The sequence below is a fragment of the Phallusia mammillata genome, chromosome 2 (genome assembly GCF_965637545.1).
Source record: "Phallusia mammillata chromosome 2, kaPhaMamm4.hap1.1, whole genome shotgun sequence".
Classification (NCBI taxonomy): Eukaryota; Metazoa; Chordata; class Ascidiacea; order Phlebobranchia; family Ascidiidae; genus Phallusia; species Phallusia mammillata.
Window position 1 is genome coordinate 26,136,450 of NC_137253.1, and position 24,527 is coordinate 26,160,976.

Here is a 24,527-nt window from a genome sequence, read left to right on the forward strand (position 1 = left end):
GACAAGAACACGAGGTCTTGTCGGCATTGGAAAATTACGTTAAACACAGGAAACAAACAAAGCGAACAACGGAAAATTTCAAACAAGCGCAATTTTTTTAGGACTGCCAAAGCGAAAAACTTTACACCACTCATTATTGGGGATGCACAAACAACACACGTGCGAAAACGCCATGAAAAAGTCGTAAAATTCGTCACGTTTACCGCAAATAGCACGGCAAGGTCATTTGTCGCACCATGTGCGTCCTGCAAAGAAAAAACGGCACGCACTAGACTGGAACCGTTGTTTGCTGTGAAAAGAAACTTTTGGATCGAACTGGCTCAAGCGTGGCTATTTAATTTATTTTTTAATTTTTTGAGGGGTAGATTTGAAAAAAAACTAAAATGGAAGCACAATGGCAGTAATTTAGACCAAGAACACGAAAGCAGTAAAATACAAAATTTTTGCTATTAGAAATTTATAAAAAATAATCTTTGACAATAATTAGCAAAAAGTCATACAGAAACAATGTGATGCTTGTGACCGAACAATGCAAATATTTTTTGTTCGTTGCCATGTATTTTATCAAGATATAACGTTATGAGAGGAATCTTTCTGTATAAAAATTAAAATGGCACAGGAACAAAATTTTAAAGACCGAATATTTTCTGACGCCGAGTCGTTAGTAAAGGATTTCTTTCCAAAAAAAATTACAGAGTTTGACGAAATGCTGCTTTGCGAAGATTTCCATTTGGGCAATATCTTCAAACTACGAGAATCAACGGAAAAATCGCTTCACAGTTTGTCAGTGCGGCCTGAGAGTGGAGAACTGACTTCACAAAACGAGTTTCCATGCAACCAGTTTATAGTGAACCTGGTGGAAAAAATTAAGCCAGAAATAGTTAATTTAATCGAAGCTGTAAACACCGTGAAAGTTTGGGTGATGCTTCTGATACCGAAAATCGAGGACGGCAATAACTTCGGCGTAGAGGTGGGCCTTTAAAGCATGTTTTCTTAAGCAGGATTAACCATTTACTTAAAAGTATTGACTTTGTTATAACTCTATCCAGTGGTGGGATTCAAATTTTTTGTCAGTCAGTTCGCTGATCTCAAAACAACAGTGTTGGGATTCAAATTTACAGTGGTAAAATTCAAATTTTTGTCAGGCCAACGGCTAACCGGTTCGTTGATCTCATGAAATTTCGTGAGACGGTTCGATAGAAGTGATGCGAACCGGCTGAAAGCACTGATTTTATCCAAAATTAGTGAATAGCAGCTGCATGAACAATTTGTGTCTTTGTAGTATTTTGCTTTCTTTAGAGCCAATGTTTCAAGTTTTGCTACCGATGGCCTTGTTTTGGGCTTAAAAAAGAAATTAAGATCTAATTTACGCGGTAGGTGCAAGAAGAGACGCTCAACGAGCTAAAATCAGTCGAGCAAGATTTTGTAGCCAACCAGGAAGAAATTGCCGGTTACTTTCTCGCAAGGGCAAAAGTGGTCAGTCAACTGATCAAAAGGCCAGGAGTGAAGGACTACTCAAGGTTCCTTGAGGAAGAAGACGAAAAACAGTTCGTTAGCTTGAGACTAATGGTAGCTGAGCTGAGGAATGCCTGCTCGACCATCCACGATCTTATCAGCAAAAACATCGATAAAATTAAGTCGCCGAGAAGTAACAGCGGCGTTTCGAGTATTTATTAAAAGCTTTATCTCGTGTTGTGGCTGTATTTACATTTAGGACGTTGGATTGGGGTTATAAACAGGGGCTGTGGAGTTTTTCAGTAAATTTTCTCTCAATGAAGTCGGAGTCACAGAAATTTTGTAGGACCCTTTGGAGTCGGAGTTGTGGAAACACATATTGGCTGGAGTCCGGAGTAGTTAAAATGCTCTAACTCCGACTCTAACTACTTTAAAATCAAGCCGGAGTCGGTAAATCGAACTGACTTCACTGTCCTGGTTATAAATGACGTTTTCGAAGTCCTCACTAGTGCAATACAGCTTAAATCACTAACAGTAAAGTATGAAAGTTAGGAAACGTTTTTTTTTGTGTCCAGCATACATCTGCTTTGAACGTTGAGAATGAATCCTTTTCTGCTGCCAAATGACACAGACAGTCACATAAAGCAGGGGTCGGCAACCTTTTTTGCACTGCGGACGGTTTTTGCAAGTGAAATTTTATATGCGGACCGCTCTTAAAAAAATACAAATATTTAGCAATAAAAACTCTTAAATTAGTTTATCATCCCAGAGATACACGGGCAAATTGTTTTGTAACATTTAACCTGAAAAATTGTACGGCCCGGTAACGAACTCCTCGCGGACCGGTACCGGCTGTTGCCGACCACTGACATAAAGTATTGGATAACAAAAACTGCAACTAAACATTACAATTCCAAATCCGATTTATTTCAATTCTGCGACGCGGCCAATACAAATCTTTTCGACGAGATAAAAACAATGACGTAATGCAACAGGGTTTTGTCTCAAGGGCGCCACCAAACGGGTAACCCACGAATGAAATTTGTAGGTAATGCGCCGACGGTGGTAAAAACCTAAGTTTAACTTTGCAACATGGAGCAACGCTATGTCTCTTTTCGCGCAAATAGTGAGTCTTAAGGCCAATTTAGACGTGAAAAGGCCTATTAGAAAAGAACATAGATAACACTGGACACCTACACATGCATTTAGTATTTTGACGGCACGCAGAGGCGAACAAAATGGCAACATTAACGTTACCTTTTTTGGATCATGCACGGCAAATGATACTTGGCGTCAATTTTGAGCCGTTTGTAAATACTTTTTAGCAAAACAGAGCTACGCAACAATCTCATGGATATTTGGCGAAGAAATAAAACGAGGGAATATGTACACTGACTGGCTTATGTGCAACGCTGTAACGAAAATTGTGTACCAGTTTTAAACAGGGATTTGGCATGTGTGGGTTTAATAAGCTTTCTGGGACAATTTATGGAGAAAACTCGATAATCAAACTTGCATGAACAATTTTAAAAAGTAAAGCGTCATTTCGCTTCGCATCAAATTTAGGTAACAATCGAACACTTTGACACAAAAAAGCCTTTTCAGTTAATTTATTAGTCCCCAGAAAGAACTTAAAAAACGAATACTTTTTCGGTACAACAAATCTATGACAGTTTTAAGGATAAGCAGTGCGAAGCATTGTACAGACAAAGCATGCAGTGTTTTTAGGTGTTTAGCGGATGCCTTTAGGCGAAAAACACACTCCCCAGTAAGGCGGTAAAAATTTGGCGTGCTTGCGACACCATGCGGCGATACTGCGTGTAGGAAAGACGATTTAAAAACATGATTACAACTGCGGTAAAAATGTACAAACTCTTTATTTTTTTGGCGCTTCCGCGATTTCCAAGTAAACTTGAATCACGCATGACTTTTTTTATTTTCACACTCATTCATCCATCTTCCTCATCATCTTCAGTGTCAGCCTCCTCAAGCCAAGTGAGCCAAGAATTGACCTTTTCAAGAACAAAATTCGATAACTGATAGACACAAGCAATACACTTACTTCAATCTTATAAATTAACAGACTCGTTCCTTGGTGAATAAAGTCTATAATGAACCTTATGCTGGTAGATTTAGTTGATGAAAACAAGTTATTCATCGTTAAAATTGTTAGATATATTTTTCACCATAACAGCATCATTGGTATCTAGTTAAATAGAATCCCAGCAAAGACCTCAAACAACATACACACATATACAGCATACTTATATGTCAAACTAGTATGTCAGGTAAGTCAAAACAAAACCATAAGAATCTATGCATTGTGCGTTGACACAATTTTTAATCTGAAACCCCTATGTTTGTTCAAATGCCATTAAAGTACAGTATACCAACTTTAACATTAGACAAACATGATTTTAGGCAAAAATAGAGCTTACTTGGAATAGAGATTTTCCCTTTCCTGGATATTCATCATTCACATCTTCTTTCCACTTCAGGAAGATTTCTTCATCTATGATGTCTTCATGGTACAGGAGATCAAATAGACGCAACATCAGACCTGCAATAGATAAATCAACATTAAAAACACAAGCTTTTTTGCCTCATGTCCAGGTGATGTATTTTACCAGTGTATAATATATTGAAAAAAGAAACCACTTCCATAGCATTTATCAATACAAAATATAGTATTTTTTTCAATTAGGGATACTGGACAGAACAAGTATCTTGATAAAGAACAAAACTGTCAGGAATCTTGTACAGAATGAATGCATTCTATGCACAAATTTAAACAAATATTGTGAGCATTTTTGCAAAGTATACATGTGAAAACAGCTTCAAAAATACCTCACATACCCATAATAATAAAGGGTGTCTATTAGGGTTTCTCAAATTTGCCACTTTGGCTTATCCCGGGATTCCAGGACAAAAACAACCTTAATCCCGGGATCCCGGGATTTTATTCGATTTTTGTCAAATTTAAAACATGTTTGTTTGCTTCATTTTGTATTGTTAGTGGGCCGGCTAAGCATAAATGCATTATGTTCACGAAGCCGCCATAGAGCTGCCTGTTATATTCCAAGTTTAAAAATATTTTTAAAATTAATTATTATTTTTTTTGTTAATTGAAATCAGTTTTTGATTAGGGCGGTTGATGAGTCCAATTTAGTTCAACTCATCATGTTCCACTGGGTTGGGGCAATGCCGATCAAGTTTTTTGCTCAGGGAAACAAAGCTACCGAGATAGGATTAGAACCCACAACCTAGTGACACAAGTCGATGGCGCTATAACCACTCGGCCGTCTTGGAATTTTTAAAGAGAGAGCTATAATGCGAATTTGACAAACTAAATAGCTATAACGTGGGTTCTAACACTGTTGTAATGTTCGCAACAACAGAATTATTTATCATTCCTGTTTGAATTGTTACATGAAACCTCGGGAAATCCTTTAATTCACGGAAACCCTGTGGGTTTCGCAGCCCTGGTTGAAGAGTGCAACTTAAAAAGCAATCAATTTTGCCGAAATTGTCCGGGATCCCGGGAAAGAAACTCTAGTGTCTATGGTGCAAGTAGTAACATTACAAGATAGTTAGTAGTAGGAATGAGCCAAAACTGCAAATATTTTGTTTGGTTGAACCAGAAGAATCTCACATTTATGCTCGGTGCTCGGCCCAGCATGCTGTATTGTGATGTCACAAACATACCCAATCCAATGTTAGTTATGTAACTTTCCAATGTCCCTTATGTCAACAGCGGTGAAAGCTGTACAGTATGCTTTTTTCCACTTTAACACATTCAAATAACAGTCATTTTTGTTCTTGGATACCCTTTCAAACACTAGTTTTATATGTTGGCAGGGAATGAATACGCAAACTTAATGCTCGGGTCAGTTTGTGCAAATGCTTGGCCGAGCACAAAGCATAAAAAACAGTGATGCTTGATATGAAGTTTTTTGGTTCTGACTTGGCTCGGCCTAGCCAATTCCTAGTGAGTAGTAAAATGTACTCATTTATGATACATACAAGCTCTCAGTCTCACAGTTTTAAAAACCACTGCTGTGAAACATGCACAAAGCACTCACCTTTCGGAAACTTAGCTCCATGACAAAATACTTGTACAGCATAGAGGGCTCGCAATTGAAGGTCAGGTTTGTCATGAATAAACTTCTGCAAGACAACCTTAATCCCGGACAGCAGAGCCTTCTCTTTCTCCTGTACCTCTTTAGTGACAGCCAGTGACCGATCGATCTCAGGTGCAAGACTAGCATTCTTAGTGATGTGTTGAAGGCAGCTGAAAAGGGAAACATTGTTATTAATTAGATGCCCAGAATAAACAAAAATGTTTCTTTTGTCTGTTAGTTGAATGTACATTTGATTAAAGCAGCATAATTAGTATTTTGTTCAAAAATATTAGACAATTTGTGTTTATCTCATACATAAGCCTATCATTTTGCGCGCACTGCCACTGATTCGTGGACCAGCAGTCGACAAAAACTGTTTAAACAACTAAGATGAACATACACAGACTGGCGGCCCCTACTATTAAGCATACAAGTGCAGCACAAGAGGCAGGTAACTGTGCTTGCGATTTGGTTTTCAGCGGGGTTTACCACCAAGCCTGTGTAGCTCAGTCAGTAGAGAGTGCCAGCCCTCGCAAAGCTTCCGTTATCAGATTAAATACCACTGCAGGCTAGATTTTTGTTGCCCATGCCGTGCCATATTTCGGAAAGCTTGGGGGACCAAATTAATTTAATTTTACTTTTTCAATGACTTACTCTAAACGTTTTACACAATACTTAAAACATACACAGAAATTTACCTGGTAATTAAAACACTTATAAAACCAGGATCTGAGTGAAGGTCTTGGTCCACATTTTCCTTTATCCACCGATACACAACTTGTGGTGTTGCATCAGTATCAAGTTGAGCTGCAAGTCTTGCTTCCATGTGCAAAAGTGGGAAGAGAAATGAGAGATTTTTCATCTCAAGAATCTCTAGCATGCTTGCTTTGTTTTGTGACACCTCTGCAAAAAACAAGTGTGAACATAATGTTTTTTGTCACAACAGAATTAGCAATCCTTTTGTTAGGGGTTGCTCTTTGATATGAAACCCCTGACAGGTGCCAACCATAAGGTGACTTTTTAGAAATTTTAAACCAGTGGTTCCCAACCGGGGAAAAATTTTAATATATACTTGAGGAAAGGAATTTACTTTCATTTTTACATGTGGTTTGCAAAGAGGGACCTTAGCTGTGAAAATATGACCTGTAAAGTTGATAGAATACCCAATTTTATTTGATCTTTGTATGGTTTAGCACAGTGGTTCTCAATCTTATGTGCATCGCGTACCACCTGACTACTTTTTCGATCGCTGCATGCCACCTTGGTCAGGCCTACCATACATTCTCTTTTTGAAGGACATATCCTCCTTTTTAACCAAAACCAAGTTGTCCTCCGAGGACAAGAAAAAATGCCCAAATATCTTTTTAATGTGACAATTATGCCTTTGAAAACAGTCAAATATACATCTTCAGCTCAATTTTTTAGAGAAAAGGTTGGTTTTCCTTTTTTGAAAATAGGGCCTATACAAGCTGTTTTTGGTGTTGTGATGTGATAAACGTTAAACTTTATCCAAACTATTGTATATCGTCTAATTTCTGAAACTTATATTTTTTTAGGGGCCTTGAAGTATTTATTTATGTTCTTTTCAACAATGTGTCCCCCTTTTGGGGGATGGAAATATGGTAGGCCTAATAACCTTGGTTCCAAACCGTTTTGTAGTCACAGATCCCTTTTATAAATTTAAAGTCTGCTGACCTCCAGCGTAATTTACCGCAGGTCTTTTTATGTTTCATGTTTCTTGCATTATATTATATGTTATTATTACGCTTTTGAAGCATTTTAATTCACCTTCACAGCATGTTTCTGTATTGTGGCGGTTAATACAACAAATCGGTACATTTTCTGGTATATATAAGTTGACACAACACTTGTCCTATAAAGTCTTTTGTCCGTGTGTGTTAAGATGTCACGCAATAGGAAAAACAATCACAAAAAGTAATTGTTCTTGGCCCAATTAAGGTGTGATAAACAGTTTGCACTTGAATGCAGGATTGTAAAAACGGTGGAAAAACTTAAATGTAGTTTTCTGTTGGTTAATGAAACTAAACATATTTATCTTCACGGACCCCCTGAAACCATCTCACCGACCCCTTGGGGCCCATTTTCGACCTAACTAGCATATTTAGCAATTTCAAAAGACTCCCAAACCAAGACTGATCAGTTGAGGTGCAGTTTTAAATCGGGCTTAAGTTAGGGATCACAGAAATCTACTCGCGTACCACCTGAAAAGTTCCGGCATACCACTAGTGGTAGACATACCACAGTTTGAGAACCACTGGTTTAGCATCTGCTTTCTGGTCTACTGGGGAGGAATGAAAATGTTTTGAATTGTTGTACATAAAGGTTGGGATTTGGGAACCACTGGTTTTAACAATTGGTTGTTGTTAGTTGGTTGACATAATAGGTTTTTTCAAAGCGGCCTACATAATTTTCTCATAACAAATATTGTTGGGCGCCATGTGAAAGATTGCTGACCCCTGCTATGTAAAAACTTTCTGTTACCTGGCATCATTTTCAGCATTTCTACTTTGCTTTCCGTGAACACATTTGACAGCCAATCACGTCCATGTATTTTAGTCAGGTGCTGCAGCATCAGAAGGAACAGAGGGAAATGGTAGCCCCCTTCCAATCCCTTTGCTATCTCATCTAGTGTGATGATGTCATGTGACATAGCATGACTCAGCAAGGACGCCATCAGTGACTTAATTCTTGGAAAATCGGATTCAAGATCTTTAAACTTTTCAAACAGCTCAGTGACGGCCTGTGAAAAATTTTAAAAATACAAAGTTTTTAAACATATACAAGCTATTGCTGCCAGGCATAATATCAAGTTTATAGAGTTCTTCTGGCAATTGTAATTTTTATTCCGACATTTTGGAGTCCTATACAGGTCGCCTTTATTAGGGTAATAACACTGAATTCCTGTAGTGCAGAGTAAGATAAACAAAGGAATAAAGAATTAAACACAAGCTTTCCTAATCTTTGCAATAAAAGTTAGTTTCATAGCAAAACATTGGCATTTATTTCGGCAAGGTCATTTTGGGTGGTGATGTACACAAAATAAGGTCATAAGAATAACATTGAAAAAATGAAAATACATTCTGAATCCATTTAGATGCCAAATCAAAGCAAAGTAAAGATTTAGTCAATATTGTGTATTGTAAAATAAGAAACATATCTTTTGGTAAACCCTGCTTCAAGTTAGATATTGTGTGACATAACCTACCTCTTGTAAATTTTCTTCCAATAAAACTCCATCTGATAACAATACTTTCATAATACTGCACATTTTATCTCGATCGGAATCTGAGCCATTTATAGAATGCATGAAAAGTTTTCCACACACCAGGGTCATATGTCTGAAAAAAATGTTTAACAGTTAATTATATGCAGATAGGTATAAAACCATTTTATAAAACTGATATGTTCATGTCAGTGGGCATAGAGGCAACCCTAAATGGGCTTCATAGCACTATTTCCAACCAGTTTCGCAACTGAAAGTGGACACATTTCATTTGGTTGGATCATTGCTAACAATAGTTTTACAAATTGTTGATGTTTTTGTCTTTATGACAAGTTTCAAAAATAAGTTGTGTGTGATAAATTAGTGGCTGAATATGCAATACAGTAACTAATTCAGCATTTTTCACTCTGATAATTCTGGCAGTCATGACATATTGACCCTGAATCGTCGCAGTCCTTTGCTTTACTTTACACGGAAATTTCATTACTAAGGAGATTTGCTCTGTAATAAACTGACTTTGCTTCCCTATTAAGCAAAATATTGCACTTACTTTTTAGGTATTTTTGCTGCTTTTATTTTGGCATGAAGTTCCTCTTTTTTGTCATTAAGTAGCAAAGAATCAATCAGTTCAATCACCTCCTTTTCATTCATTACAATCTTTTTTGCTTTGCTTTTCTCAAAATTTGGGTTTGAGTTTGATTTCCGGATTGGCTGATTCTATATACACACAACCGAGCATTAAATCAAACTTCTGTAAGGGAAAGGCATAAAAATTTTCAAATTTGCAGGCACCGGTAATACTTGGTTTACAATGGGATAATGCACTGTGAGCACAAATTATTCAACAAAAATGTTTTGAGTGGCACTCTACCTGAGCTCTGTCTAATACATGTTGATATGGGGGCTGGAATGTGTCTGCAGTTGCCGGAGTGATGGGGTTTGGTTTAACATTTGTAGGGGATCCCCGAAAGCTGTTCTTTGGCGAGTAGCTCCTGTTGGTGGAATTGGTTGCAGAGCTATAAGTTGGTTTGCCTTGGGGTTGGTCTGGAACCTTGGCAGTGTTTGAAACTGGATTAGTATAACCTGAAAAAACGGAATGTTTATGCTTTGTAAGTTTTACATAAATGCATGTACACTGTATTTAAACTAATAGGGAGAACCTTAGCACACAGGACCGAACATCACAGTTTTTGATGCTCGCAGCTTGAAATTGTATATTTATTCCCTGCTAACAAACAAACTAGTGTTCGAAAGGGCATCCCAGAACAAAAATGACTTTTTATTTTAAATGCAATAGATGGTGGAAAAACCTGTACTTGGATGGCCTGTACACATAATACACCGCTTGTAATGTAAGGGACCTTGGAAAGCTACAAAACACAAAGAGCTGAGCGTTAACATGAGATGTTTGGTGTTTGACCAAACAGAACATTTGCAGTTTTGGCCCAAACTAATACATAGAGGCATGATTTGTGAAGGAAAAGAGATGAATCTTTGTGAGAGATTTAATTAACATGAAAAATCCTCACCTAAATCACCATCTGTTGATGAGTCATGGTTGTTTGCATGGCGATGTTTCATGAATCTGGGAGGCAACACTCTACCTTGCTCTGTGCAAATAAAAGTCACATCTCGTTTATTGATCTACAAATACCTTAGCAATGTTTTGCCAATATCAAGAATTGAAATTGTGAAATAAAACTGGAAAGGTTTCTTATAATTTATACATATTGTTTTTATATTTACCTATTTTTACCAGGTTTTTGTTTCTGCAACGATTATGACTCCACACACATATTCATGCAAATTGTTTCACAACATTAGACGGGATGCAATCTTTGTAGATTTAAAAGGACAATTTCAAAAAAGGATTGTTGCGTAAAAAAACACCATTAACATAATTTTCAAGTAAAGGACTTAACATTCTTACAGCTGGATAAAAAAACTAGTGGCTGAACCCCAAAGGTCTAATACAGACATTTTTTCAACACTTAGCCAGTACTTACTTGCTTTTGAAGGCTTATTAGTTTCACTAAGAGTTTCAGCAGGCACAACATTCGGGTGTCTGATGTATGAAGGAGTCATGCTGGTTGGTTGGGCATAGCCCTGGTTAGGGTAGTGCACTGGGTATCCGTTATACATGGGCTGCTGTTGTTGGTATTGTGCTGGAGGCATGTATGCTTGTTGCATGTGATTGTTGTTATGTTGGTTCATGTATGGGGGAATAAACTGGCCCGGGACAGCGGTTGGTTTGGTCACTCGCTTTTCCTTGGATCCTGAAGTAAGTGTATGTGGCGAAATAAAATTACATGTAAATATATATATATATATATGTATTTATACTATTGTATCAGTTGTTGGTAAGACTTTTATTAGTAAAATGTAATGTTTAGTTCTGTAGACAAAGACATTATCTATTAGCTGGTAGTATGAATGGAAAAGTACATATTATTCACTAAATGTTTTTTGTAAGAAAAATTGTATTCATAACACAACAGCCCCTGAAGAAAAAAAAGTTTAGGACGCCATTTATTACATGATGTAAAACACATTTTTGAGGGGACAAAAAGCCCAAACAGTTCAACAAACATTGGTTGCACCAAGTATTAAACCAAAACTGTTCAAATTAAATCACTTAACCATATTGTATATTATTTTAGTCACTGTGGACCACAAAACATACCATTCAGACTTGGTGGTGAACTAAAGAAATCAAAATCCCTTCCTGGACTTGTAGGTTCCCCATTGCTTAGTGGGACAGAGGGTGGTGATGATGGCATTCCAAAACCATCTGTCATATGAACAAAGAAATTGGGTTTACAAAAAATGTTTGTGCATTATGAAACATAGTTTTAGATATATATCTTCAATGTGTTAACCCGCTAAACAAACCAACATAGCATCTGGTATTATCCAAATACTATTGTTGCATTGTTACCACCAGAAACATAGCTTTTCTCTACATGGACATAGTAATTTAAACTTTCACATTTTTGGGGCCTGTGGATGAGTTGCTGGTTTAAAATTTATAATGCACAATATAAAGCACCTGTCAGCCATATGCGAAAATTTTAAAAAAGTTTGAAGCACTCTTTCTGGACAAAACAGGTCACACAAACACACAGTAAACAGAAAGAAATTAAGAATGACAGGGTATGTTGTAGGTTTCAAGCTTATCCAAGATCACTGCACGACCACATTGCATTGAAAAGGGCATAAAACATGAAATTGCAGTAGCTACCAAGTTTTCAACACAAGCCTTCAAGTGACCTTCGAATAAAACTTGTCAACAATATGTTGCAATGCCACAACATAGTGGCCAGGCTGATAACATATGTCTAATGGTTTAACATGTGACTAGTACCAATCACTTCCTATCGTGGTGGAACTGATTTGTCAAGTAACCATTAATTGCAATGGGATTAGAATTTTATCTTGTCAAGCAGCGTATAATATAGCTACATACAGTACATGAGATATTAAAAATTTACAATTATCTGAATTTGGATAGAATGTGTCATTGGGAAATGTTTTAAATTGTTTATTATGGAATAACAACATAATAACATTTCCTAAAAGGCACATGTGAAAGAAAATATTTCAAACACAACTATGTAAAGTTTATTTCAAGCCAGCATTTTCAGTGACAAGCTTCTTGTAAACAAAAACACAAATCAGTTTCATTTTATTTCTTACCGTATTGTTGCTTTTTAGACATGGGGAAAAATCCAAGGCCTGCAGCAACATGGTGTTCTTTGAAATGTCGGTCCTGTCTCTGGTTGCCCTGTTTGTAACTATGCGGGTCAAACAACAGATGAGGGTGATCCTCACCAACCTCTTGACGAATCTCACCCAGGGTCTTGGGTCCCTGGTGCACATGAATGCTTCGTGGCACCCACTAAAAAAGGTTAAAGTTTATAGAGTGTCATGTGTTAACTTCTATGATTTTACCTAAACACAAACTTACATGACAGCAATAAACATTTAAATGGTGTACAACCATTGGAAACATTACAAAAAATTAACAACGTCGAAACAAGAAGTGGTACATCTTATTCTGTCGAAAACATTTCCATTTACACTGTGCTTTTTACTGTTACTGTTTCAAGTCCCTTATATAGCCACCAGGGCTGTATTTAAGCTCTAAAAGTCCCTTCTGAATAATATGTAAGGCAAGCCAACAATAAGTGAAGTACGCATGGTCGAAAACTGCGATGTTTGTACAGAGCGTACAGAGATTTGGCCCATCCTTAACAGGCAATGTCCAAAATGTCAACCTTTGTTTTCTCTGACATATTTCTACATGACACTGATGCTTACCCCGGCTGCACGGAGCTCAATCACATCCTGCAGCATAAAACGAATCCTCGATGGCAATTCAGTCTTGCGCCTTTGCAGTTTTTCAATGCGATCAAAATACTGGTCCATCAACGACTGTGTGTAAAGCCATAAATTAGCACACATTACCTTGTGCACCAAAAATGACCAAATATTGTAAATCCAGTTAATTGCACAAACTGTCCAGTCAATTGCACAAAAATGCAGACACATGGGTTACATAGTTTACGGGATTTGTCTGTTATGTTGATAGCAAGTACAAAAGACAGAAATGTTTACATACTGCAGTATCAATAAATCAAAATGTTCATCTTGACAGGAAACACTTCAACACATGTACATTACTTTGACAACCCAACAATTAGTTAAACATTCTAATGCGGAAACCATGAAATAAGTAAAAACCGGAACCTTGGCTTTTTCGTGGTCAAGTCGCCGGCCACAGGTGGTCATTATTTGACAGAGACACTCGAGGTCCTCAGCGAGGTCGTCAACCGTCCCTTTCTTTTTCTTATTAATAAGCTGTTTGATGCACTGGTGAACGATGCTTTCATGAAGTAGGCTGAGTCGGTACAATTCACCTGGAATAGGGCAATGTAATAACTGATAAAACTTATAATTTAACGCAAGAAAACAAAACAATTAGTTAAACCTAAACAACTACGAATGGAAAATGTTTTCCTAGTTAGAAATCAGTTGATGAATTTTGTGAAATACAAGAAAAAACATTTGCATTCTTAGTTAATTAATCACAAAAACAGTCAACGACCATGCTGCCTGTTGAAGGGTCGGATACTGTTCAATTCAAACACTATCAGTTATACACCAAAACATTGGTATAAGTGCTGAATCAAAAAGTTTGCATGAAATGCCATGATGCTAATTGCCAATGAACAGCTAAAAACAGTGATTTGTTAATTAAACTTACATATGTGTACACATTCATACAGGGTCCATTTTTAAACTATGCTTGATTATTCACAACAAAACATTGTTTAGCAGTAAATTCTTTACCCACCAACATGTGACACCGCTCTTGTATAGTAATGCATTAATGCTTTTACTTACCAATAAATTTGATGTTGCCAAGCATGTGTTGTTTGGCCCTAGTTTGTTGTTCCTCCTCATCTGATGTGAGTTCCCCCTCCTTGGAATCGAACAATTCCAATTTCTTGTTGCGGTTTTCAAATTCATCTTGAAGTTTGGCAATAAGGATATGGCGAAATGTCTGAGAGTAAAGTATGGTTGTTTTGCTTAAATTGCTTTACAGGTTTTGCTCAGACTATGATATGTTGAACTTGAAATTGCTTTTGCAGTTTTAATATGAAATGCAACAAATCAAGCAATGCCATGAGCACTCAAAGTCAACAGCGAAATAACTACGGTAATTAGATTTTTCAAAAAACACATTATCCTTTCAATTTAACTTTGAATCTGTAAGTGGTATTAACTTTATCTTTTACACTTGTATATAAGTGTATCTATTCAACCTGAACACAACAAAATATATAGTGGAGTTTGGGTGCAATACAGGGGTGGCACTAAATACTGCATGTGACCGCATGTGGCCGCATGTGACCGAATGTGACCGCATGTGTCCGCATGTGACCGCATGTGATTCCTCTTAAAATACACCATGTTATGTGAAATGTAAGAATTCCAGCCCCATTAGGGGTAAAATAGACCAGATTCTAGATTGATTTTAATTTCAAACCTTCACCCAACCCTAATAGCTCTAACCGCCAGCGCTTTCTAAAGTCCGCAAAATTATTTTTTGGTAAAAGCATATATAAGTCCTTCACAGATTCCTGCCGTGTGATAACATGCGGTAGCATGCGGTATACCATGCGGTCACATGCGGCCACATGCGGTATTTAGTACCACCGCAATACGGCACAACTTCTGTTATACATATATCATGTGTATAAATTAATATATATTTTAACCGCTTTTATACCAAAACATGTGAAACTAGAAGAGTGGCTTTCTGATATACTTCCATTTTATATATTCTATACGATATTTACCAATTTACTATACACATCATTTGATCTACACATATGATTGTTTTTGTAAACAAAAACTAATGGGTCCCCACACGCATGTTTGTGCGGATTTACGGTAAACAAATGTTGCGGTGATTTTTACATTCTTAAGGACAAATTTTTAGAAAGCATTAACCCAACAATAAAAAAAATTGTTCGTATTCTTTTTGCACTATTCATGTAATTACAAAAACATTAAAAAAACGTAACAAAGACTTAAATCTAATCTCTTTCTTTAACCCAGATATAGTCCTCCAAGGTCGGGCAATTTTTTTAGAAAGCTGTAACAGTTGTGTTACAGACACTTTAAATTAAAAAGCAATTTGCTACAAGTGTATACATAACAAATTGTTTTTCATTTAACTTTGTTTCGCAAAATGAGTACCATTGACCTGTAGTAACCTCTCAGGGTGCACACGCCAAACGACTGTTTGACCTTTTGACACTGTTTTCAATAGCACGCCGTCATTCGTGTTCAACAATACTGTTAAGCCTAATTTATACATGCCTTGAGTATTGACTCCTAAATTGATTGTTAAAAAAACGCTACGTTATGAAGAAAGTTCTGAGCTGTGTTTGTAATACCGACTAGTTGACCTTAAGTAACCCGTGATCATGCGGCGGCCAACCTGACAGCGAGCATTTAAAAAAACATTTATTTGGCAAAAAAGTCAAGTTAATTTTTTCATCTTAACTTTTATTAACAAAGTTCTTCTTGACATATACAAAACCGAAGCACGGTTATTAGGCTTAAATCACGTCATAGGTGTAAAACCTTCGCCAAAACTAAAAATGTGAGTGATAACTTAATAAAACGACATAGCATTGCTGTGCAAAACAGCTGATTTCTAATCACTGAAACGATGTCTCGTAAAACGTCTGTCCAGACGTCAAGCTGAGCCCTCCCGCTATCGTAAACCAGTGAGTTACTCTCTTGGTACTTCTGCCTACAGTGTCTTTCTTGACCAAACGAGCGTTAGACACATTTACGTTTCGGGGGCCTGTGGGTGAATCTCTGGGTCATACGGGGTCAAAATTCACATGGACCATCTTTAGACCAATATCTGTAATGTGTATAAAATTGAAAAAGTTTGAACCATTCTTTCTTGACCAAAACGTGGGAACAATAGCCGCGCTAAAAATTTCACGTTTTGGGGTGCTGTGGGTGAACCGAGGGATCAAACGGGGTCAAAATTCACATGGACCATCTTTAGACCAATACCTATTATGTGTGTCAATTTGAAAAAGTTTGAACCATTCTTTCTTGACCAAAACGTGGGAACAAATCCGCGTTAACAATTTCACGTTTTGGGGGGCTGTGGGTGAACCGAGGGTTCAAACGGGGTCAAAATTCACATGGACCATCTTTAGACCAATATCTGTAATATGTGTAAATTTGAAAAAGTTTGAACCATTCTTTCTTGACCAAAACGTGGGAACAAATCTGCGTTAGAAAGAAAAAAAGAAAAAAGAAAAAAAGAAAAAAGAAAAAAAAATATAGACAAAAACAATATGTGTCCCCTTCAGGGAAGGGGACCCATAATAAGCCATGTTACACAGGAAAAATGACTTACATTAGGTTTAGTTGTGGGTCTTCCTTGAGCTACTGGTGGTTGCAGGTCAAAGTTCGGAGCCTCATGATAAAGGCGTCGGCACAAATTGGCATAAAGTGAGCTATATCGAAGCTCATCTATTGCTTTTTCATATACCTGTTAAAAGATATGTCATATTTGCTTTTGTTTTCGAATACATACATTGGTTCATTGTAATCAAAAACCACACTTACCAAAATAACAATTCCTTTCAAAATAGCTTTGTTGTCTATTCCAATATTAAGGATTTCGTGACAAAGTTTATCGAACTTTTCTGGTGTTAATTTGTTTAAAATGCTGCAAACAAAAATATTACGCATGAAATACATGAAAGTTTAATTTGGATGCACTACTTTTTACAATTGGTGTAAGATTAATTCATTGGACCAGTATAGCCTATAAAACTTCATCACACAAAAATCATAAACTTTTTGCGAGCCTATATTACACAATAAAAGTCAGGTTTAAACCTTCGAGTTTTTCTGAAAATGGCTTCGTGCTTGTCAATGTGCAAATCGCATAGTCGGTAACTTGGGGGAACCCATCGCTGCTGAGTGGAGTTATGTCCCAATGAAGGACTGAAATTTAAACATTTGTTACAGCAATTTGACTCCTGTACAGATTGAAATCAAAATTTACAATGCACATTTCACTGCTTTTCTTGGAACTTCTATGAAAATACATTGCCTTGAAATACTTTGAATTAAATTTGCACAATAAACAATTAGTAAAATATTTTCTGTCTTTCCTGCTTTTCCGGAATTCAACATCTCAACAAATTAGCCAGGTTAAATAATTTCACTTTCTGCCGCTTCTTTAATTAAATTTATTCTCTTTCGGAAATGCAGAAAATATTTTCAGTGTTCTACTACAGTCGGCAAATTTTATTGTAAAACAAGCTTTTACCCTGAATTTCCAGCAGGCGATTGTGTGTTTCTTCTCCCCTCAATTCGAGTCAAGGCCTCGTTTTGTTCTTCCACTTTGGTTCCTTTGTATGACACTTTTATGAAAACTTTAAGTGCACTCCAACAAAAGAAAAAAGGGTTTATACCTGCCAAAAAATAATTTCAAGGTTTAAATCTCTATTCTCAAGGTTATTTCGTTTTTGCTTAACCACACCAATTTGCACTTGATAAAAAAATTCCACAACCTTTTCTACGTATACTGAAGGGGTAAAAAAGCGTAATTTGTACGTACCTTTATTGTGTCAGTCTAGCAAAAGTTGTCTGCTGCTAAAGAAATAACATAAACGTAACAAAACTCTCTGCAACTTTCAACGAAGTGGCGAAATCAAGAACAAAAGATGACAAACACTGAACGCATTGTCCCTGATCGTATGGTAACCGGCATAAAGAAGGAGACCTGCGTCTCTACGTTGTGGATTTCTATATCATCGAACCAGGAAGACACTTTCGTTTCGATTTCACAATTTACAATTGTAAATGAACCGTCGGAACACACTGCTATGTTGATTTAACACCAGTTTCGATTTGAATTTCCAAAATAAAGAAGCCGAACTGTGATAACGGCTTTAAATGTCCTCAAATAGTTTTTCTATACATTCTTACAAAGCATTCGAAAATAAAAATCTGTTGAAAAAAACATCCATCTTTTTTATCGCTGCCTTTTCCTGACGTATGAGGAAATCTAAAAGCATTACCAACGAATCCCAGAAATAGCTATGTTCTTAAACGATTCTACCATTTACACAAATTTAGCAACTTTCTAGGTAATATGTTTTCTTCATCTCACTCCCACCACTTACAGCAGTGCTACTGCTATCTGTACCTAAAGAAACCTCCATATAATTTTACCATAAATCCACAACCACGTTCATTACATGGGAAGTTAACTGTTTTTGAAGATGATAAACGTTCACAAAACACAATCAGTTTGGGTGAGAATGAAAATTGCTCACACATATAAAACACGATGTTTTTTAAAAAAAACACATAAACAGTTATGCACCAATGTAGTGAAAACACATACTGTACTCAGAATAACAAATACTGCTAGTGAAATGATAACATAGTAACCAGTTACAATTAGGCACATAGAGACACTTATGATGGACCAAAAGACAATCATATAGTCTTGCTTTTTGCAGGAAGTTTAAAATTCATCGTGGTTAAGCATAAGGTGGCGACCATAGTCTGTAGCATCACTTTCTACCCAAATTTCATGATTGTTAATAATTTCATCAACTGATAGTCTTTTGTCTCCATCACTGTCACACTCTTCCATAAGATGATCAGCTTCATCATATGCATCTTCTTCATTAGAGGGGTCTATCCAGTGGACAATTTCATCACCCTCTAAGAGACCATTCTCGTTCTTGTCAAGTTCTTCTTCAAACCTATTCTCCTCTGACTCCATTTGATCTTTTTCATCTTCATCCAGACTCTGTCTTTCGTCTTTGATGAATTCCTCCAGATTTATAGCTCCGTCTTTGTCTAAATCAGCATGTTCCAGTTTGTCTTGGATTATTACTACTTTTAATGCATCGCTCATTCGTGGATGTTTAAACTTGTGATACTCATCAAAATTCAAGTAGTTGTCTTGATCTTCATCAGCCACCTTAAACAGGCGTTTGTCTTTTCTAAATTGTTTGGCAACTTCCATTGCCTCAGCATTGCTCTCATCGGGGTTGACTACTCTGGGATCACTTTCCTGGAAGTTTTCTCCAAATGCATCTTTAGAATGCTCAGACCATGATATTCGCCCATCCTTGTCCAGGTCAACTATTGGAAATTCCTCTTTCAAATCATCAACTTCAAATCTGTCAAAAGCCTTGAGAGACCATGCCTTCAGTTCCGACTCATCAACATATCTTTAAAAATATAATAGTGTGACTATATATTGTTATTTTGTTAGTTTATTAGCTAAGTTGTTGCATATATGCATCCTAAAGGATTGCACTAAGATAGGTTTAAAGTTTAAACATTCAGTTCAGATTTTTTCCTATTTCTAAACGGATTTAAAAATTATTTTAGAACAGATAAGTCTAATTAATACCATATTGGCAGTGGGCATAAAGAAAAAAATATTTAACATATTAAATATACACAAGCCGATAGGCAATTGAATACAACCACATTTTTTCGCATGGGGCCAGTTGTTAAATATGTTGGTTGCCATAAAGTTGTAATGAGCAGACAAAAATTGCAAGCTCACCCATCTTTGTTGACATCAATCTTTTTTTCAACCAAACTCTGTAATCTCTCCTTCTGCTCCTCTGGCTCCAAGTCAAGGGGGTCATCCTCATAATCTTCATCCTCTAACAACACTTCCTTGTCAAGCTTGGCTTGATCTTTTTTTCTATCCTTTAATACGGACTTGGCGCTGGCTATAAACAGCGCATTGCCGACCACAAAAAAGACCAACACCACCAAGAATGGTCGCATTCCAAAACAGATGCAAGAATATCTCCTACCCCAAAACTTATGCCGCTTTCAAACTTTTCCTGAATCCAAAACGACTTTCGTCCGGATCACCACAGTATCAAGCAATCAAAAGTCTTCTGTAGATTTAAAAATGGGAGAAAATGATTTAAATCCGTGTGGCTGTCTCTAAAAGATTTCAGTCATACACAGTTTTCATTCGTCAAGTAAAGCATACACAGTATCAGTTTGAACCATTCGGTCGATGACGTGGCTGTAACGCGTGGCTTTTCTTTGCCAGGCTGCAAAGATGTGGGAAAAAGGCGAAGACTATCAGAATCAACGTGTTTGCAACTTTGCATCATGTTACCTCTTTTCGCCGACCCGAGTCAATAAAGTTTGCAAACACATTTTTTCACTTTCATCAGTTTGCCATCGACCACGGGGGTTGATCATGGAGTTAATTTAATAAACTCTTTGTTTGGGGTCATATTTTAATTTTAGGTTTCATGTAGGTGTATGGGATTCTCTAAAATGTTTCATAGTGTCGAGGCGAGGTCATTGCGGCGGACACATATTAGATTTTCAAGTACATAGCTTATTTGCTGTGTGATGCAAAAACACAATGTCTTGCAAAACTGCATAACACACGGCGCAACACTAATAAGGCTACTTTTGACGTTTGTTGTGTAGGCCTAGGCCTAGCTACCATTTAGCAGAAACAATTTAAACGCAACGAGTTGTTTGATTGAATAGAAAGTAAAGAATATGCCACTTTGAACAGAATGGCGGTATAATACAGCAAAGCTTAGTAAAGCAAAATCTCTCTAACAGGACAAAATGCTGCGTTCTAGTATCACATATTACTTGCTGCATAATTGTCGCCTGCTTCAGTTTATAATTTGCCTAGCGACAATCGACGGCGATTGTGGTGATCCGGTGTTAATTGTAGATGATTAGCGGGGTTGGAAGTTCTGCGGTCAGCAGTATCCGGCCCTGTCAAACCGCGATTGCTAGTTTTGTTCAAAGTCACTCTTACAAGACGCAAACCACACCGTAAGGCTGTTGATGACGCAAAGCGCTCGTGCAGTCCTCCTTGTGATTAGGCTACAGGTAGGCTACAGATTTGTAAATAGGCCCAAGCTATATTTTAGCCTATATCCTGTTTTGAATTTTGCTATACGAGCATCACATATAGAACCTAACTTTACTAAATTTTTCGATGGAAAAGCAACTGGTTTGTTTCATATTGGCGAAGTTTTGTCAATTTAAACAATATAGCCTACGCGATGGATATGTCAATCATTTAATTGCCACAGACAAAAAATGACCAATAAAATTTGAGGTTGAAGTTCTATTAGGCTTATTAATAGATCATGAGGAATTAACGTTTTACAGAAAATCTGGAATTGTTCTTAGCCTCGGGATGATACAAAAACTCTGTGGTCTGATAATTTTCCATAGTTTACAACAGGGCGCCGCCAATAATGACCGACTGATTAGTTTCAAGTGTTTTTCACATGAGCTCACGGTCGACATACGTCAGGATGTAACAATGTGCTATTAAGTGCGACAAACGTCTGTGCGGCGTGTAAAGACATCTTTAAACGAGTTCAAATAATTGAGTATGCGATACGCTAGAACATACCTAATAGCATTATATTTAGACAGTATTACGGCTTTAAACGCAGGCTATATCGAAATTTGATGTTGACAGGAAAACGGTTTGCTATAGTCATATTACACTGTCAAGGCGCGTGCCATAACCATTATATGCATTTGGGTTGTCATTTGTGACGCCTTGTGCTGGATCAGGGTAAACAGACAATGTTATTTCGTACTGGATTTGACGATTTTATGACAAAGCCATTTTCAGTTGCGTTTTACCAAACAACAAATCAACAACACACATTTCGCTTATAAACCTTTGCATTGTGTACTATTTACGTTGTTTTGTAACACTTCGTTCCTGCTAGATGCGTTAAAAGCAGCAAGCATACCAGTATAATAACGTTTTTACCTTTTTGTAAGCATTTTGCCGTTTTTGTAACAAAAGTACTAAGGAACAAAAGCTGACCTGATGTAAGGTCATTGGAAGAAAGTTTTGCATTAATACCCGTTTTAGAAGCCTTTCCATATCCAAAAGAGCGCATATTGAAAGTTATTAATAAGTGTATCGAATATATAATAAGCATACTATAAGCTGCTCAAATACGTCCCCCTGCGTGCGGAAACGTGTGGTAAATCTGCATGCAGTAAAAAATAAATGCAAAGAGCCGGGTTGCTGTAAACAATAGAAATGAAGTAAGAAATAGAACGTTGGCTTTGTTTGGTGCAACTATGGTGTCACAATGAGACGTAAAGTGTTTAGCCTTGATGCGACTTACATATTGGACTTAAAAAACAACAACAAATGGATAGGAAAAAAGTCTGTTAATGTAACGTATGGCATGCAGTGAGGAAAATATGTTTTGTGCTATTGTAGCACTTAAGTGGAAGTAAGGCTTAGGCGAAGTTAGCAGTTGTTGTGGCCGCTCGATCGGTATTCAAGATTATTTTATCTACGTACCCTGCTACTTTTGTACATAGGGCAGCAAGATAGAGCCTTATTAGGGAGCGCTTTATGGGTGTGATACCAACGAATCTCAGGGGAGAAAGCTCAAAACGCAGCACTTTGAAGACACCAAAAATGTCACCTGTCAACGTGAAAGCATACTTAAGCGCATAGACTTGATGCAGTCTTCCGTTCACCGCACGACATACACGTAAACACGGTCACGCATTATTCTTGCCCATGTCAGATAAACGTTCGAAATTACTCTTGCGTTGGGTCCCAGGCACAACGCGTCTTTTGTTATTTTATCAGCCAGCTTATGGAAAGTCTGAGATAACCCAAAAACTTATTTTCTGTTTTAGTGAGTAAATAAGCTCACACGCAGACAGTTTATCCTGAAGATAAGTTTGAGTGCAAAGTTGATTCGTTATAATAAAAAAACTTGAAATAAAATTATGATAAAACGTAGTAATGTTTTAATGCGAAATTTATGTTGCTCTTTAGGATATTTTTTTGCTTTGAATTTCGTTGAGATTGAGCGAAAGACGTAACTTTCAAATTGACTTGAAAAACTAACTGCCAACTACACCCCATGTCGTCTACATAGGTTAATTAGTTTCATGCAGACAGAATACTTATGCCATTTTCACCTTGTATGGTGTGTTGTTGATGGTCACTTCACGCAATATCGACAAATAAGCGCGTGAGATTAACATTCTACCGTGTGTGTCTAGTGTGTGAAAAAGAAGTATTTTGCATTGACGTATACGTCTAAAGCGCGCATTGGTCAGTTAAAGTAGTTAGTTGTTGAGAAGGTGTTACTCTTAATTGCGTAGACATCGCATTGTGCTTTTTGCTGTGATATTAGAAATTACATTGAAAAACAGACATTCATGGATCCATGTTTTTAACAATAACCCTTAATACAAAGTGTTTGTGTTTAGTTCAAGGCATATTTCCTCTTGGCAAGCGTTTTCGAGTCGCCCAATACCCGTGACAAAAAACCAGGAAATAAAAGCGATGACGGAAACAGATATGCTGCGTTCAGAGAAAATTGTAAACACACTGCATGGTTTTCCACTTAGCAGTGAGCTACAGTTGCAAGAGATTAAAAAAATGATTCGTGCGAACTCAGATGTTTAAACAAGCAAAAAAGTAACTAAAAATATTGAAGAAGTATTTTTTATCACTAAGTTTTTTTTATGAATGTACGTTTAGCTGCGATGCCTGGAAATTAAGTTGATTGATAAAACCGCAGGCGTCAAGGCTTCTAGAAAAAAGGTGCAAAATTCCTTGCATTGTTTAATTATTTAAAAGTTTTCTTGTCGATTATGATGTTATCATGCTATCATGCAGAAATAAATTCCGCGTTTATGTTTAGTTGAAGTAATAAACGAAACGGAAGTTGCATGGAATTTACTTTACTTTCAAAGTCCTGTTCTGTCCAAGTGTGTCTAGGCATATTCGATGTAGCACGCTTTTGCGTAAGAATTTTGAGTTATTGTTTGTTGTGTACAGATTATAGTTTAATAAGAAGATCCTTAACTTGACGAATATTTTTTAACATACCCGACCTTTATCGAATAAATTCCGGTTAAACGGGACGCAGAAACCCGAGGTAACCCAATAGGCCGCCATTTGTAAGAAAAAAGGTCTGTAAACCTGAAAGAATAAAAACGTGCTCAGGTCAAGCAATTGGGATTTCGTCATTATATCTATGACTTGTGGAAACAGCTAATTGGCAATTTAATTCGCGCTGCTTTGACGATAGCAGGAGGGTGGAATACAGCCCTAAGGC

The 24,527-nt window shown here is 37.0% G+C and overlaps 3 protein-coding genes across 3 annotated transcripts; 1 reads left to right on the forward strand and 2 right to left on the reverse strand.

The window, feature by feature from the left end:
* Nucleotides 1–356: 356 nt before the first annotated feature.
* On the forward strand, nt 357–2,638 carry LOC145212814 (proteasome activator complex subunit 3-like). Its single transcript, XM_080081070.1, has 2 exons — nt 357–970; nt 1,378–2,638. The coding sequence occupies exons 1-2, from the start codon at nt 611–613 to the stop codon at nt 1,675–1,677; spliced, it is 660 nt and encodes a 219-aa protein (XP_079937196.1). The 5' UTR covers nt 357–610; the 3' UTR covers nt 1,678–2,638.
* Nucleotides 2,361–18,164, reverse strand: LOC145212811 (eukaryotic translation initiation factor 4 gamma 2-like). The gene is made up of 20 exons (XM_080081067.1): nt 17,993–18,164; nt 17,702–17,846; nt 17,266–17,373; nt 16,990–17,092; nt 16,778–16,912; nt 14,227–14,386; nt 13,570–13,739; nt 13,141–13,254; nt 12,517–12,718; nt 11,504–11,611; nt 10,827–11,096; nt 10,350–10,430; nt 9,692–9,903; nt 9,371–9,537; nt 8,803–8,935; nt 8,079–8,337; nt 6,275–6,479; nt 5,538–5,746; nt 3,894–4,015; nt 2,361–3,467 (listed from the first exon to the last, which is right to left on the reverse strand). The coding sequence occupies exons 6-20, from the start codon at nt 14,249–14,251 to the stop codon at nt 3,405–3,407; spliced, it is 2,340 nt and encodes a 779-aa protein (XP_079937193.1). The 5' UTR covers nt 14,252–14,386; nt 16,778–16,912; nt 16,990–17,092; nt 17,266–17,373; nt 17,702–17,846; nt 17,993–18,164; the 3' UTR covers nt 2,361–3,404.
* A 463-nt stretch (nt 18,165–18,627) lies between these two features.
* Nucleotides 18,628–20,514, reverse strand: LOC145212813 (reticulocalbin-2-like). Its single transcript, XM_080081069.1, has 2 exons — nt 19,970–20,514; nt 18,628–19,625 (listed from the first exon to the last, which is right to left on the reverse strand). The coding sequence occupies exons 1-2, from the start codon at nt 20,197–20,199 to the stop codon at nt 18,908–18,910; spliced, it is 948 nt and encodes a 315-aa protein (XP_079937195.1). The 5' UTR covers nt 20,200–20,514; the 3' UTR covers nt 18,628–18,907.
* Nucleotides 20,515–24,527: the final 4,013 nt, after the last annotated feature.